We start from the raw sequence: 18308 nt of genomic DNA on the forward strand, positions 1-18308 counted from the left end.
ATATATATATACCACATCTTCTTTATCCATTCATCTGTTGATGGACATTTAGGCTGTTTCCATGTCTTGGCTATTGCAAATAGTGCTGCTGTGAACATATGGGTGCGTGTATCTTTTTGAAGGTAGTTCTGTCTGGATATATGCCCAGGAATGGGATTGCTGGATCATATGGCAACTCTAGTTTTTTGAAGAACCTCCATACTCTTGTCTGTAGTGGTTGTACCAATTTACATTACCACCAACAGTGTAGGAGGGTTCCTTTTTCTTCACACCCTCTCCAGCATTTGTCATTTGTAGACTTTTTGGCCATTCTGACTGGTGTGAGGTGATACCTCATTGTAGTTTTAATTTGCATTTCTCTAATAATTAATGATGTTGAGCATCTTTTCATGTGACTCTTGGTCATTTGTATGTTTTCTTTGGAGAAATGTCTATTTAGGTGTTCTGCCCATTTTTCAGTTGAGTCGTTTTTTTTCTTTTGGCTGCATTGGGTCTTTGTTGCTGTGCGTGGGCTTTCTCTAGTTGCAGCAAGTGGGGGCTACTCTTCATTGCAGTGTGCGGGCTTCTCATTGTGGTGACTTCTCTTGTTGTGGAGCATGGGCTCTAGGCACATGGGCTCCGTAGTTGTGGCTCGTGGGCTCTAGAGCACAGGCTCAGTAGCTGTGGTGCATGGGCTTATTTGCCTGTGGCCAGTGGGATCTTCCCGGACCAGGGCTTGAACCTGTGTCCCCTGCATTGACAGGTGGATTCTTAACCACTGCGCCACCAGGAAGTCCCTGTTTTTTTGATATTGAGTTGTATGAGCTGTTCGTATATTTTGGAGATTAAGCCCTTGTCGGTCGCATTGTTTACAAATATTTTCTCCCATCCTGTAGGTTGTCTTTTTTTTTTTTTTTTTACAGTTTCGTTTGCTATGCAGGCACTGCATTTTAATTTGGCAGCATCTAAGACTCTCCAGGTGTTGGGATTCAACTATAGCTTATGTGTTCTGATTGTCATTTGTCTGTTCACTTTGATCTGGCACAATGAGCATTAATACTTACTTTTCTAAGGACAAGGCCTCTCTCCCCCACTCCTCCTCTCTCTCTTGCAACATCTAATTTGTTAGAAGGAAAGATGATAAACTAGCCAAGGAAAACCTAAACCTTTGACTTTAATGTATTGGAGTCATAAACACCATGTTTTGTTTTGTTTTTTATTTAGTTTTTAGTTGTCTGAGCATCTTGAAGTGGCAAGTTAGTTATTTGCTTAGCTTTTTCTTAATAACATAAGTGAAATGAGAGAAAAGTAACCAGGATACATTTTCTGACTTTGGCGAAAGGACTATGACTCATCTTGTTAAAGGCATGCAGGGATCTTAATTTCAGAGAATAACATATGTTAGTCCCAACTGTTTCTATATCCATTGTGATCATGACAAGACTTGGAGAAAATGTTGTAAAAGCATATTTACTTTCATTCTATTCATTTTATGAAACAGAATAGTCCAGGAAATAGACACTGAGTGGACAATAACATCATGCCGTTACTTAAATTACTATAACAATTAATATGTTGGCAGGAACTTACCTTGCACCTTTCAGGGGTAAGCCAGCTTCATTTTGCATAACTCTAAAAGTTTTTTTTTTCTAAGTTACTTTTCTGAAACCCGATTCTATACATATCAAAACCTCTTATGATTTATTAAGAACCTGGGGAGGTATAAGACTTACATATAAGGAGTAATGGACTTTGAAGAAAAAGAGGTTTCTAAGTGGCTCTTGGGGTACAATTTAAAGGGTCAGTTAGGATAATGGAGTGAGGGATATAGGCAATGGTTTCACTAATTACTTAATTGTCAGATTCACTTGCTTCTCTAGTTTACAACAGAGGTAATCATTTAATACACAAGACACTGGTGAGCTAGAGAACACTCAGCAAGAAATGGGCCGGCAGTGGGAAAAAATATCACTCAAGAATAAGCACAAATAAAAATCAACTTCCAAAGGCTCTTGATACCAGTGATTTTCCACTCCTGTTGGGATTTTGATATCTTTCCAGAAGAATTGCAGCAGTGGCCTCCTGCCAGAGGAGAACAATATTCAGCTTATAGTGCCAACTGCCACTTACAGCTATCTCTCCAGTGGTAGGAGCCCCTCAGATTTTTATATCTGCTGCTTATTAAAAAGCTCTTGACTTTCCCTTGGCTCACTGACTGAAGAATGCCTGGGAGCCTACATGCAACAGGTGATCCCGTTCCTGTCAAACAAATGCCATCATACTGTGGGTAGGTACAGAAGGCTAGCCTGAGTGGCCACTGATTCCTTCCACCACCAATTCAGACTAGCCTCTCATCAGTATACTGTAACTTATTTAGATTTTGCGGCAGGTGTCTGAAAGTCAACATAATAGGTGTAGATGCTTCCAAAGGCCATTCTTTTCTTTCCTTGGTATCCAGCCATAAAAATCACTTGCTTTCATTGTCTATACACAGCCCAAAATATCAAGATAGCTATCACACAGCCCATATATTTCTGACCTTGTCCTCTCTGTCCTCTTCCTTTATGCTCCTTGTTTATCATAATGTCTTCATAAGTGAAATGACTCTCGTAAGAACCTTTACCTCGTGTTTAAAGTAGAAAGTAAGTAATGGAGTTTGCCATTTTCTTTCCATATCATCCTTCACTTGAAGTAGTGACTTTGTGTTGGAATCACCTGGAGAGCTTTAAAAGATTCTAGTCACATTTAAGTTTAAAAAACACTGATTTAAAAGTTGCACCAGTTATAAAATAAGAATAATGTTTTGCCTTATTTTGGTAACTAACCATATTCCTCAATTTTTAAACATTCATACTCTAAGAGTATTTGTTTTGCTTTGAAATACAGTGCTTCATATTGTGTCATGAATGTGGAAGTGACCACAAGTAAGAATATATGTGATCTTACATATACAGAAAAGTATTATGAGATGAGGTAAAGGGTGGGAAATATACCAATGCTACTCTGAGTTCATAATTGAATAATCACTTACTCTGCCTTAATTGCCTCATCTCCAAAATCTGAAGGTTAAACCAGGTAGGTCTAATACCTTCTGGCTTCTTTCTCTGCTTCTATCATCAGTACCACTTCATTTCTGAGGATACTGATTTCTCCATAGAGCTAGGTGGAAGGGGATATTTAAACCCTCTGGAAATATTATATTTAAACGGTATCAACTTACTAATAAGGCCATGTTTCTATGATTGTAATTATCCGGTTGTAGCAAGACAGGGCAAGTGTATTTATTTTCTCCCTTTCTCCTCAGTCTTGTCCCTCCTGCCAGATTTGTTGCAACAACTCACTCAGTGAGACCAAAACTTCCTTCTTTGGTTAGTAACTGAATGGCTAAATTACATTTATCAATTCAAATGGAGATGATTATAATTAATTATTTAATAAAACAAAAATAAGTATGAAGAAAGATCATTTTCCTAGGTTGAGTTTTTTTAAGGTTAATAAAGATATGTAAAGGTTAGGTTAGATGTTTTCTTAAACTACAAACTGTTGTCATTTTTGAAATGTGTAAGCATTTGTTTGTATAAGTAGTATGTATTCATTGTAGAAAATGTGGACTCTTCAGGAAAGCACAAAGAACTAAATAACTTACTGGTATTCCAACCACTGAGAGAGATGCTCTTTTCACAGCTGGGCTTATTTCTTTGCTTCACAAATATGAATTCCTTTTAAAAAATAAAATTAGCAAATTATGTATTACAAGTTTCTGCCTTGTTTAAATATCATATTGTCTTTAAATATTATAGATATAAAAATATATTCATAATATATTAGGGAAATGCTGTAAGTAATAACCATTCCCTCAAACTTAGATATAACTCATGATTTTTAGACCTATTGGGAATGAGGAAAACCAGGTTACCTTGTGCGAATTTGAGACTCTTGGATGGCTATACGGTGAGCATCCTAACCATCTTAGCTAACATAAAAGGGATGCTATTTAAAAGTAGTTTAAAAGGATTCCAGTCTGTTGAAAGATCCCCACATATTGTAAAGTCTCATTGTTTGCGGCCCTCTTCTGTGGGTCCTGCCTGTGCCCTGTGGCTCATTGTTGTCTGCCTACTGAGACAGCTAGGCAATCTTGATTCTCTGTGGTCCTCCCAAGGTTGAGATTCTGTCTGGAGATCTGGACTTCCTCGCCTGGGCCCTCCTGTAGGTGCCCCAGCCTTGCCTCCTGACCCTGCACGTAGTCACTGGTCTTTCAACCAAGAAGACCCCATACCTCACAACTTGGAATGCATGCACCTTGATCATGGAGCAGGAAGGCTTTAATCTCTGGGGCACCATACAGTGTCACATGACTCTTCCTAAGAGATCAGCACAATAGCCTATAATTCAAAAAAGGATCACTGTTGAGTTTATCAAAATAAAGGTAGCCCATTCCTTTCTTCATGCTGGTAAACCTCTGGAATAATAAGGCTGTTATCCCTGACCTTCAGCACTTCACGTATGTCTGTTGTCCAGGTTCAGATCACTGTGATCCTTTCTGTTCTGCATGTGGACACGTTTCAAGTTGTGCACATAATGTATCAATTTCCGTTCCTGGCTTTTCACAGTTGACTGTCCTGAAGACCTGCTGGTCTTATCTTCACAGAAGATTATGGAATATTATTTTTAGAGAATAATTATTTCCTCTCTGTGCATTTATGCTAGTTCACTAATTTGTATATCCATGTATAACTGATTTGCTCTATTTTTAAGTTCCTGAAAATTCAGCAAGTTGCTGTTTTACCATTTATTTCTTATGATTAAAATGTGTTTGATACAAACACATTTGTTCTTAGTTCACCTATTTTAAGTTTTTACCGTCAAGCTAAAGGCATGTTACTTGCTCGTATTGGCCATGCAGTTTCTGTCATATTGATGGAAGACACTGATAACTATCTGAAGATTAAAAACTGTAGTAATGTACTTAGTACAAAACATTGTTGAATGTGCTTGAGACCAAAAATAATAACTCTTCGGGGTTCTTTTCTCTCATGGTTTTCAGGGTGCTGGTTGCACAGCCCTGGTGGTAGCTGTGGTCGCAAGGAAGCTGGAACTTACCAAAGCAGAAAAGCACGTGCACAACTTCATGATGGACACTCAACTGACAAAAAGAGTAAGTTACCAACCTTATATCTCCAAGGGGAATACTAGTGTTTTTTCTTTCTTTGGTTTAAATTTTCATTTTATTTTCTTTTGGAGTATATAGTTGATTTACAATGTTGTGTTAGTTTCAGGTGTTCAGCAAAGTGATTTAGTTATACATACACATATATCTATTCTTTTTCAGATTCTTTTCCCACATAGGTTATTACAGAATAATGAGTAGAGTTCCCTGTGCTATACAGTAGGTCCTTGTTGTTTATCTGTTTTATACATGGTAGTATGTATATGTTAATCCCAAACCCTTAATTTATCCCCTCCCACTCCTTTCCCCTTTGGTAACCATAAGTTTGTTTTCGAAGTCTGTGAGTCTGTTTCTGTTTTGTACATAAATTCAGTTGTATGGGGGCTTCCCTGGTGGCGCAGCGGTTGAGAGTCTGCCTGCCGATGCAGGGGATGCGTAACGCAAAAAAAAAAAAAAAAAAAAATTCATTTGTATCATTTTTTTAGATTCCACGTATGTGACATCTATGGTATTTGTCTTTGACTTACTTCACTTAGTATGAGAATCTCTAGGTCCTTCCATGTTGCTGCAAATGGCATTATTTCATTCTTTCTTATGGCTGAATAATATTTCATTGTATATATGTACCACATCATCTTTTTTTTTTTTTTTTTTTTTTTTTTTTTTGCCGTATGCGGGCATCTCACTGTTGTGGCCTCTCCCGTTGCGGAGCACAGGCTCCGGACGTGCAGGCTCAGCGGCCATGGCTCACGGGCCCAGCTGCTCCACGGCACGTGGGTTCTTCCTGCGTCCCCTGCATCGGCAGGTGGACTCTCAACCACTGCGCCACCAGGGAAGCCCCCACATCATCTTTATCCATTCGTCTGTAGATGGACATTTAGGTTGCTTCCATGTCTTGGCTATCGTAAACAGTGCTGAAATGAACATTGGGGTGCATGTATCCTTTCGAACCATGGTTTTCTCCAGATATATGCCTAGGAGTGGGACTGCTGGATCTTATGATAGTTCTATTTTTAGCTTCTTAAGGAACCTCCATACTGTTCTCCACAGGGCTGCACCAATTCACATTCTCACCAACAGTGTAGGAGGGTTCTCTATCCTCCACAGTGTCTCCAGCATTTGTTGTTTGTAGATTTTCTGATGATGCCCATTCTGACTGGTGTGATAACTCATTGTAGTTTTGATTTGCATTTCTCTAATACTTAGTGATGTTGAGCATCTTTTCATGTGCCTCCTGGCCATCTGTATGTCTTCTTTGGAGAAATGTCTATTTAGGTCTTCTGCCCATTTTTGGATTGGTTTTCTGTTGTTGAGCTGTATGAGCTGTTTGTATATTTTGGAGATTAAGACCTTGTCAGTCTCATCATTTGCAAATATTTTCTCCCATTCTGTGTGTTGTCTTTTCGTTTTGTTTATGGTTTCCTTTGTTGTGAAAAAGCTTTTAAGTGTAATTTGGTCCATTTGTTTATTTTGTTTTCATTTTCATTACTCTAGGAGGTGGATCGTAAAAGATATTGCTGCAATTTATGTCAAGGAATGTTCCATGTTTTCCTGGAAGAGTTTTATGGTATTTGGTCTTACATTTAGGTCTTTAATCCATTTTGAGTTTATTTTTGTGTACAGTGTTACAGAATGTTCTAATTTCAGCCTTTTACATGTAGCTGTCCAGTTTTCCCAGCACCATTTATTGAAGAGACTGTCTTTTCTCTATTGTATATTCTTGCCTCCTTATTGTAGATTAATTGAACATAGGTGTGTGGGTTTATTTCTGGGCTTTCTATCCTGTTCCATTGATCTATATTTCTGTTTTTGTGCCAGTACCATACTGTCTTGATTACTGTAGCTTTGTAGTATAATCTGAAGTTAGGGAGCCTGATTCCACTAGCTCCATTTTTCTTTCTCAAGATTGCTGTGGCTATTCAGGTTCTTTTGTTTTCCCAAACAAATTTTAAGACTTTTTGTTCTAGAACTGCAGAAAATTGGGAATTTAAAAGGGATTGCATTGAGTCTGTAGATTACCTTGGGTAGTATAGTCATTTTGACAGTAATTGATTCTTCCAATCCAGGTACATGGTATATTTTTGCAGCTGTTTGTGTCCTCTTCAGTTTCTTTCATCAGTGTCTTATAGTTTTCTGAGTACAGGTTTTTTACCTCCTTAGGTAGGTTTCTCCTAGGTATTTTATTCTTTTTGATGCAATGGTTAATGGGATTGTTTCCTTAATTTCTCTTTCGGACCTTCAGTTGTTTGTTAGTGTATAGGAATGCAAGAGATTTCTGTGTATTAATTTTGTAACCTGAAACTTTACCAAATTCATTGATGAACTCTAATGGTCTTCTGGTGTCATCCTTAGAATTTTCTGTGTATAGTGTCATGTCATATCATGTTTACTTCTTTTCCAGTTTGGATTCCTTTAATTTCTCTTTCTTCTCTAATTGCTATGGCTAGGACTTCCAAAACTATGTTGAACAAAAGTGGTGAGAGTGGACACGCTTGTCTTATTCCTGATCTTAGAGGAAATGCTTTCAGCTTTTCACCATTGGGTATGATATTAACTGTAGGTTTGTCATATATGGCCCTTATGTTGAGGTATATTCCTTCTCTACACACTTTCTGGTGAGTTTGGTGAGTTTTTATCATAAATGGGTGTTGAATTTTGTCAAAAGCTTTTTCTGCATTTACTGAGATGATCATTTGGTTTTTATTCTTCTGTTTGTTAATGTGGTATATCACACTGATTGATTTGCAAATATTGAAAAATCCTTGCATCCCTGGGATAAATCCCTCTTGATCATGGGTGTATGATCCTTTTAATGTACTGTTGGATTCAGTTTGCTAGTATTTTGTTGAGGATTTTTGCATGTATGTTCATCAGTGATACTGGCCTGTAAGTTTCTTATTTTGTGGCATCTTTGTCTGGTATCAGGGTGATTATGGCCTCATAGAATGTGTTTGGAAGTGTCCCTTCTGCAATTTTTCAAAATAGTTTCAAAAGGATAGGTGTTAACTCGTCTCTAGATGTTTGATAGAATTCGCCTGTGAATCCATCTGGTCCTGGACTTTCATTTGTTGAGCGTTCTTTAATCACAGTTTCAATTTCAGTGCTTGTGACTGGTCTGTTCATATTTTCTATTGCTTCCTGGTTAGGTCTTGGGAGATTGTACCTTTCCAAGAATTTTTCCATTTCTTTGAGGTTGTCCACTTTATTGGCATATAGTTGCTTGTAGTAGTCTTATGATCCTTTGTATTTCTTTGGTGTCCGTTGTAACTTCTCCTTTTTCATTTCAATCATTTCATTTATTGATGTGAGCCCTCTCTCTCTTTTTCTTGATGAGTCTGAATAAATGTTTATCAACTTTGTTTATCTTTTCCATGAACCAGCTTTGCATTTTATTAATCTGTGCTATTGTTTGCTTTGTTTCTATTTCATTTATTTCTGCTCTGATCTTTATGGTTTCTTTCCTTCTACTAACTTTGGGTTTTGTTTTTTCTTTCTCTAGTTGCTTTAGCTGTAAGGTTAGGTTGTTTGTTTGGGATTTTTCTTGCTTCCTGAGGTAAGATTGTATTGCTATAAACTTCCCTGTTAAAGGTGTCTCATAGCTTTTGGATCATCGTGTTTTAATTTTTCTCTAGGGTTTTTTTCATTTCCTCTTTGATTTCTTCAGTGATCCATTGGTTGTTTAGTAACACATTGTTTAGCTTCCACGTGTTTGTGTTTTTTATAGTTTTTTTTCCCCCCCTTGTAGTTGATTTCTAATCTCATAGCATTGTGGTCGGAAAAGATGCTTGGTATGATTTCAGTTTTCTTGAATTTATCAATGCTGGGTTTATGGCCCAGTATATGATCTATCCTGGAGAATGTTCCATGAGCACTTGAGAAGAAAGTGTACTCTGCTCTTTTTGGATGGAATGCTCTATAAATATCAATTAAGTCCATCTGATATAATGTGTCGTTTAAGACCTGTGCTTCCTTAATGATTTTCTGTCTGGATGATCTGTCCATTGCTGAAAGTGGGGTGTTAAAGTCCCCCACTATTATTGTGTTACTGTTGATTTCTCCTTTTATGGCTGTTAGCATTTTCCTTGTGTTTTGAGATGTTCCTAAGTTGGGTGCATATATATTTATAATTGTTATATCTTCTTCTTGGATTGATCCCTTGATCATTATGTAGTGGCCTTCCTTGTCTCTTGTGACAGTCTTTTATTTTAAAGTCTATTTTGTCTGATACGAGAATTGCTACTCCGGCTTTCTTTTGATTTCCATTTACATGGAATATCTTTTTCCATCCCCTCACTTTCATTCTGTATGTGTCCCTAGATCTGAAGTGAGTGTCTTGTATACAGCATATAGATGGGTCTTGTTTTTGTATCCATTCAGCCAGTCTGTGTCTTTTGGTTGGAGCATCTAATCCACTTATATTTAAGGTAATTACCAATATGTATGTTCCTGTTGCCATTTTCTTAATTGTTTTGGGATTATTTTCATGGGTCTTTTTTCTTCCTTTCCCCTTTTGCTCTCTTCTCTTCTGATTTGATGACTATCTTTAGTGTTGTGTTTGGTTTCCTTTTTCTTTTTTGTGTGTATATCTGTTGTAGGTTTTTGGTTTGTGGGTACCATGAAGTCTTGATATAGCAGTCTATAAGATTGTTTTAAGTTGCTGGTCTCTTAGTTTCAAATGCATTTCCAGTATCCTGCATTTGAACTCTCCTCTTCTCACACTTGCTGGTTTTGGTATCATATTTGTGTGTGGATTATTTCCTACCTTCACTGTACGTTTGCCTTTACTGATGAGCTTTCCCATTTGTAATTTTCTTGTTTCTAGTTATGTCCTTTTCTTTCCCACCTATAGTTCTTTTAGCATTTTTTGTAAAGCTGGTCTGGTGGTGCTGAATTCTCTTAGCTTTTGCTTGTTTGAAAAGCTTTTCATTTCTCCATTGAATCTGAACGAGAGCCTTGCTGGGTAGCATATTCGTGATTGTAGCTTTTTCCCTTTCATCATGACACTCCCTGCAGAGTTTCTGTGGAGAAATCAGCTGATAACCTTATGGGGATTCCCTTCTTGCCTTTAATGTTTTCTCTTTGTCTTTAATTTTTGTCAATTTGATTACTATGTGTTTTGGTGTGGTTCTCCTTGGGTTTATCCTGTATGGGACTCTCTGCACTTCCTGGACTTCAGTGAGTGTTTCCTTTCCTATGTTAAGGAGGTTTTCAGATATTATCTCTTCAAATATTTTCTCAGGGTCTTTCTCTCTCTCTTCTCCTCCTGGGAACCCTATAAGGTGAAGGTTGGTGCATTTACTGCTGTCCTGAGGTCTCTGAGACTGTCCTCATCTTTTTCTTTATTCTGCTTTGATGCAGTGATTTCCACCATCTGTCTTCCAGCTCACTTATCTGTTCTTCTGCCTGATTTATTCAGCTACTGATTCCTTCTAATGTATTTTTTCATTTTAGTAATTGTATTATTCATCTCTGGTTATTTGCTCTTTGTTTATCTAGATCTTTGTTAAACATTTCCTGTATGTATCTTTTAGGTTTGTGCCTCCACTCTTTTTCCATGATCTTGGATCATCTTTACTATCATTATTCTGAATTCTTTTTCAAGTAGCTTGCCTATCTCCACTTAACCTAGTTGTTCTTTTGGGGTTTTATCTTGTTCCTTTGTCTGGAACATATTCCTCTGCCATCTCATTTTGCCTAACTTTCTGTGTTTGCAGTCCCACAGGCTGCAGGATTATGGTTCCTCTTGCTTCTGGTGTCTGCCCACTGGTGTGTGGTGCTGGGTCTTATCCCTCTGGTGGGCAGGGCCATATCAAGGGGTGTATTTTTAGGCAGCTGTGCACTCAGGAAGCTTTTAAGCAGCTGCTGGGCAGTGCTGTGTTCTTGCTCTAAGGTGTCCCAGCACTGGAGCCTTCAGGCTGTTGGATGGGGCAAGGTCTTGGCATCAAAAGTGGCAGCCTCCAAGACAGCTCCCACCTATGAGTGCTCCCCAGTACCTCCGCCACCAGTGTCCTTTTCCCTGCAGCGAGCCACAGATGCCCCTCCACCTCGCCAGGAGACCCTCCAAGAGCAGCAGGTAGGTCTGCTCTAGGCTCTAACGAAGTCACTGCTTTTTCCCCTGGGTTTTGGTGTGCACAGGACCTTGTGTGCATCCCCCAAGAGCGACAGTTCTGCTTCCCCGAGTCCTGTGGAGTTCCTGCGATCAAGTCCCACTGCCCTTCAAAGCCAAATGCTCTGGGGGCTCCTCCTCCTGATGCCAGTCCTGCAGACTTGGGAGTCTGTTGTGGGGCTCAGAACCTCTGTGATATAATTATGTGGGAGAACCTCTGCAATATAATTATTTTCCACTTTGTGGGTCACCCACCCAGTGGGATTGTATGGCAAATGCACCCCTCTTACCATCTTGTTGTGGTTTCTTCTTTGTCTTTGGAAGTAGAATATCTTTTTTGGTAGGTTCCAGTTCTTTTTTACTGATGGTTGTTCAGCAGTTAGTTGTGGTTTTGGTGTTTTTACCAGAGGAGGTGAGCTCAGGTCCTTCTACTCTGCCATCTTGTCCGGGGCTCCTGTTTTCTTTCAATGTTGGGCAATAATAGTTTTTACTTTGATCTCTGAAGCTGAAATGATATGGTTTAAAGTGAAGGCATTCTTGGAGTCAGTTCCATTTTTTTCACATTGGGAATAAACTCTTCCTAACTTTAGGTCAGTCAGGAAGTAATTGGAAAACCTTGGTATTTACTCAAGTATAAAAATAAACCACGTAAAGCTAAAAGAGGCATACTTAACATTTAAGTTTGCAGCATGCAAGAGGAGACCAATATTGCATTGAGTAAGAACGAATATACCATCCGTGTATTATAAAAAATTTTATGGGAAGGTGATTCAACTGATATTTTACTGAGCTTCTGTGAGACAGTCACTGTTCTAAAGACTGGGGTTGCAAAGACAGAAAAAATACCCACTACCTTTAGGACCCCAAGGTAGGGGTAGAGAGATGTTGAAAATGGTATGGCATCCAGACAGGAGAAAACAGTCATCACAGGTTTTACAGAGCCCTCGCTCTGTGCCAGCCACTGCTTTAAGCATGTCACCTTAGAGCGCTGGCTGGCACACTTGTTTCATCCTTACAACTTTCTGAATGAAGTGCTAGGATCATAGCCATTATACAAATATGGAAGCCAAGACCCAGAGGCTAGGTATCCCATGTAAAAAGGAAAAGATTTGTATCACGCTAAATTTTTAGCCTCTCTTCATAGTCACTTGAGACACGAAAATAACAAGGTCAAAAATAACAGAATTATTTTACAGCAGTCATCTTGCTATATAACCACTCCTCAACATGGAATCTGATCGGTCTGCCATTGAAATAACAAAATACGTTGTCCTACTTTACCATAAAAGAATCAAGAGAGGTCTCAAGCAGCATTCTAATTGTAGTGTTTTTACTCACTCTACATCTTATCAGACACTATTTTGAGACTTCATTGCAGTTAGTAGGTCCACACAATTCTAGATGATCAAAGACACTTAGTTGCCACCATGCTTTCAACCTGGACTTACCACTTTGGAATGTCTTCTACTTTACACAGGTTTCTCTCATTTTCTTCAGTTCCTGAGTTCATTCTCTAAATTCGTGAACATTTCTAAATGTTACAGGGAAGTACACAGAGGGTGGAAGGAGAGAGGTAAAAGAGCCGAGTGGAAGGTTGGGGTTCTTGTAACCTTCAAAGATATCCTAGGAAACGAAAATACGTGCACATTACATTATTAGTCCATATCTAATCCAAAATTGTAGTACATGTTTCATGTATCTTAAGGATCAGAAGTTGTGCAATATCAAAAAAAAAAAATCTCTTCCATAAAGTCCCTTGTATAATCCAAATAATTTTATCATGAAGATTATGTTTTCACAGGAGTTAAGTTAGTGCCACACTTAAGATACTATGTAGAAAAATACCTTAAAACAGCAATATAATCCATATATATCCATGTATTGATAAATCTTTTCAATAGAAAAAAAAACTTGTAACACAATCCACATAATGAAAACTTTTTAAAAAACAACTTAGCACATTTAGACAGATTTCTCCATGTTTTATTTTGAGAAGGAAAAAATAATTTCTTTACATTTACCTTGGGATATTGATATTCCATATCTTTATTATTGAAACATTTTAGCAGTTGGAAAAGACAAGGGCTTTGATTTAAAAATCTACCGTTTAACATTGTTGTATACTGCTTTTGATGAGGATGTATGTGAGAATCACAGAAGTCTCCCAGTTTCTTTCAGGAGACACTCCAGGTTGATTTTACAGTTTAGCTACTTTAGCTGAGTGTCCCTCAACCTCAGCACTATTGGCCTTTAGGGCTGGATATTTGTTGTATGGGACTTTCTTGTGCATTGCGGCATGTATAGCAGCATCCTTGGCCTCCACTCACTAGAAGTTAGATGCCAGCAGCACTTCCCCTAACTTGTGACAACAAAATTGCCTCTAGACTTTGCCACATGTCTCCTAAAGGGACAAAACCTCTACAGTGAGAACCACTGCTTTTGCTTGTTATTCCCCAAAGATTTGGAGACGGGGACAAGTCCCCTTAACAGATACTCTTTGACCATCCGAATTTATTGTCATCTTCTTCCAGGGAATACGGTATTCATTTCACAAAAATATACTTGGACCTAATGTAGTCAGGGTTCTGAGTTAACTGCTATGTTCCAGGGATCAGATAATTTTAAGCTTTTATAATGCTGTTCCTTCAGTAAATCAGATGAACGTTCTGTTTCTAGCTGCTTGGCGGAAAAATGCACTTGTGCTCTTGCTAATGTTGCTCTTGGGTCCCCTTTAGGGAAATATGGATTCAGGATCTATGGATCTAGATGACCTTCCTTTTGTTCTTGTGACTAGAACTCATTTCCCCAGTCATCGGGTTTTCTGATATTACTGCTTTTCTGTCGTAAGTTCTTGTATACATTTGATAAACTCCCTCTAGATACTGTTGAATTAGGAGTCATACTGTTGGTAGAAAGCTTTTTCAGTAAAAAGTACTGTTCTAGTTTCAAAATTCACATTCTCCATCATGCTTATGATGCTTTATTAATTCTGTTATCTCACTACTATTGCTTAAAAGTGCAGCTACTTTGAAGTATTTCTTGCAAACAGGATCTCTAATAGGTCTGAGAAAGACACTCGAGCAGGCTTGATGACAGGTCTATTTTTATAGGCAAAATGTCACTAAGTACCAAAGAAAATGTTAAAATGGCATTAAAATCAAACATAAATTTCTGGTTTATGATTCCCACTCCATTATTATACTCAATATAACATATGAAAATAATAGCCCTTTTATGGTTCTCTCTGTATTATTTTATACAGTTATCAATTAATGAGTGTCATTGATTCCATTTGGTTATTTATGGAATTTTTGAACAAAAAATCTAAAATAATTTCTGGATAATAACCAAGGACCTAAGAGCCATACATAGTTACTAAGATGACAGATTAAAAATGAAAATATCCCCTGAAACACTACATGGAAGTTTTTTGATGGTCAACAGGGATAGTAGTCACAGACATTCTGAAGTCTTAATATGACTTTTTTAACATTCATATTTCTTTTCTTTAAATGATAGATTATTCTTCCAGGAAGAAATGGAACCTTCCAAGCCTTCCAGTGTGTGTTTTAACTAAACTGAACAATTTCCATGAAAAATTATCCACCATGTATAAAGTTTGAGGAACAATTTTATACAGAAATCATTTCTCTGTGGGACTACATTAACCACATAAAATACTATGTTTGACAGTAGAACACACAATTCACTGGGCACTAGCATTAATGGAGGATTGTCCTATATAATTCCAAAAGTTTACATGACTCTCTGCAATTCAGAAATGGCCAATAGGTCCATGTAACCTAAATAATCTAAGGATTTCAAAATCAAAGCCTAATAGCAATAACTTATCAGTAGGCTTAGTAAGACAAAACCAGCTATTTAATAGATCCGTAGCATATGACCTTACAGACGCAATGTGTTTACCACGCTAAAGCTTTAGGAAATATATTATTATTAATTACTATTCATTCAGGTTTGAACCAAAAAGAAATCTTGGAGTTTGGCTCTCTGGCTACTTTCATTTTGGAAAGAAACTTTGAGAACCCAGGCATAATATTTAAAGTCGCTAGACGTACCATGAAGGATAATTATACATATTAATGTCCACTGTGGGTGTTTCCAATCATGTTAAGAATTCTCAATAAGATCCATAATAAGAACACTATTTATTATGTAATTATATGTAATTATGTAATTTTGTTTCTTGCATATCTCTTAACAAGTGAACAGAAATTCTAGAGGATTTACTGTGTGTAGCTTTTATATCCTGCTTGGCTACACATCCCAGTGGGTTAAAATACAAAGGCATGGATCCCTTGACCTTGCCTTGTTCCATTCACCCCGCCGCAGGCACCTGGTCTCAAGGAGAACTGGGCTGGCAAGAAAGGTTGGTGCCCTGAGCACATCCAGCCCCGCTGCTGCAGGGGCAGTGAGAGCACATGATGTCCTACTAAGCTGCACAGAATTAGTGGCCTTGACTTTGTCCCCCAGGCATCCTGGAGGCATCACCCACAGCATATAGAGCAACATTTTACTGTACTTATCAGAATGAGAGGCAAGAAACTCTCCTGCCTCAGAAAAGCCTCTGAAGGGAGAGGCAAGAGGAAGAAAAGGAATGCAGTAAAAAGCAAAGGAAACCTATAAACAAAGTAGCCTGCTAAATAACTCTCTAATTGTATGTATCATATAGGGTTGAACGAAGCAAACATTCAGTTAACAGTCAATCAGCTTTAAGAACTTTTGTGGTTTATAAAGTATTGTTTCACATAAAAGAATATATTTTACCTTACTACCTGTAGCTTTAATATTTACCTAGGAGCCAGCAATATAACATGTCATGTCCTTTATACCTATGAAAGTGGGTTAGAGGCATCTAGTGATTGTTAACTACTTTTAATAGTATAAATGGTTTATAGGGCCTTTGTTTTCTCAAATTAGTACTAAAATTTCTGATTATTTTATGCCTTTCAAAATTTTTCTGATAAAAGACTTGCATTTGAGTTGACCATTAATTTTTTTTTTTTGCGATACACGGGCCTCTCACTGTTGTGGCCTCTCCCGTTGCAGAGCACAGGCTCCGGACGCGCAGGCTCAGCGGCCATGGCTCACGGGTCCAGCCGCTCCACGGCATGTGGGATCTTCCCGGACCGGGGCACGAACCCGTGTCCCTTGCATCGGCAAGTGGACTCTCAACCACTGCGCCACCAGGGAAGCCCCTAATTTTTTTTTTTAACTTTTATTTTATATTGGAGTATAGTTGATTGCAATGTTGTGTTAGTTTCAGATGTACAGCAAAGTTATTCAGTTATACATATACATGTATCTATTCTTTTTCAAATTCTTTTCACATTTAGGTCATTACAGACTATTGAGCAGAGCTCCCTGTGCTATAGTAGGTCCTGGTTGGTTATCTATCAATATTTTAAATATAGCAGTGTGTACATGTCAATTAGTGAGGTAGAACAAATGTTCTTATTTTCCTTTTTCCCTGTGTGAGTGTGTCTTTTTGGGGGTACAGGAAATGGAGAGAGGAAGAGAAGGTTCCTGTTAAGAAAGGGCCCACCTTTCACTTTCCTTGTTCTGTGAAGTAGAGGAGATAAGTTATATTTCATAGTGGCACTGGGCCATTACTTAATTGGCAGCATATAATACAGCTACTAATTATTGAGAGATATCTGTGAATCCCTCGTACCAGCTCTCATGGTATCTAGCAAGTGATTGATAGAGACTCAATAAATTTGTTGAATTAATAAATGGAAATGCTCTGACCCCTTTAGATCCTAGGTCTCTTCTTTAAACCTGTACACCCTTCGTATCAGGAGGGTCCTTTGGTTGATAAATATGCATCTATGGTTATGATTAGAAGTTTTTATGATACAAATTACTATGGTGACAAATTTAACACCATAGACATTTATTTAGTACCAGCTATGCCAAAAGCACTGAGCTCGGGAGAAACAATGACGTGACCTCTAAAACTTTGTAAATGCCCTGGAAAGTGGAGCAGGGGCTCCAGAGTTACATTGTTACATGACTGTAGAGCAGGGTTCTTAACTGCAAATAAACTTTCATCTCAATGATCACAAATGCACAGACCTACTTCTCCTCTCCCCCATTTTTCCTGTAAGTTTGGATTAACATTTTCATGTAACAATTCCCATCCTTCAAGCCTGTATAACACTGAGGTGTTTCCACCCTGTCTTCTCTTCCCTTTCAATCCTATGAGGAACCGAGGAAAAAACTCTACTATTATCAGTAGAGGATAAGTTTTTCTATGTCTGGATATATTGTTTTGTTTCTGCTGTATTGAAAAGTAGCAGTTAAATAAGATGCTTTGAGAGATTTATTCCTGTATTTGAAAGGGAGTGAGTTAGTTAGTTAGAAAGGGGATATTTCGCCATAAATGGATATATTTCACAGTTCTTAAATTTTCAGATGAGGAGTCAATTATTTTTCAGCCTGTCATCTACATTGCATGTTTAGTGAATACAAATCCTACAATATAAGGTCCAGGGGTTATCGCCCACAGCAGTGACCTCTGAAATTGAGGTTCCCCACTCCCTTCCAGTCATTCCCCCACGGTCCCAAAGAAAAAGAATCATTTAAAATACATTAAGGACAAGCATTGGATCACCTTTGAAAATTTTATAGACTTTAGATGAGAATCCAAACCAAAATTAATTGCTGTGCTCTATTCCAAACACTGCTATGTTCAACTGCTGTATTCTTGTCTCATCACTTCTTACCCAGTTTTCTCACTGCCTCACTGGTCTGTGTTCTAGGTTCTTACTCTGTGTCTTGAGCTGATAAAACCAGGGAGGGTGGATATACCAGGGCCCTTACCAGTCCTCCAGGCAGTACATCTGCTCAGAGAGCTGAGACCTCCAGTAACCAGCCCTTTTCCTTGCTAGCAGGGAAGGGCCTGTCCCAACCCCAGGCAGTGCTGGCTAGTCACTTCCCACTCCTCTCTCTTTAAAAGCAAGGTCCTCCTACAAAGCTACAGTCATCAAGACAGTGTGGTACTGGCCCCAAAACAGAAATATACATCAATGG

At 38.2% G+C, this 18308-nt stretch overlaps 1 protein-coding gene across 2 annotated transcripts in view; it reads left to right on the plus strand.

Moving 5' to 3' along the window:
- Positions 1-18308, plus strand: part of KCNN2 (potassium calcium-activated channel subfamily N member 2) — a 186650-nt gene that overhangs the window by 155150 nt on the left and 13192 nt on the right. For both annotated transcript variants that reach the window (XM_007451206.1, XM_007451207.1), the window contains one exon: positions 5024-5134. In XM_007451206.1, the coding sequence (XP_007451268.1) occupies positions 5024-5134 (111 nt within the window). The remainder of the gene's footprint in view (positions 1-5023; positions 5135-18308) is intronic.

Source organism: Lipotes vexillifer, unplaced genomic scaffold (assembly GCF_000442215.2).
Source record: "Lipotes vexillifer unplaced genomic scaffold, Lipotes_vexillifer_v1.1 scaffold91, whole genome shotgun sequence".
NCBI classification, from domain to species: Eukaryota; Metazoa; Chordata; class Mammalia; order Artiodactyla; family Lipotidae; genus Lipotes; species Lipotes vexillifer.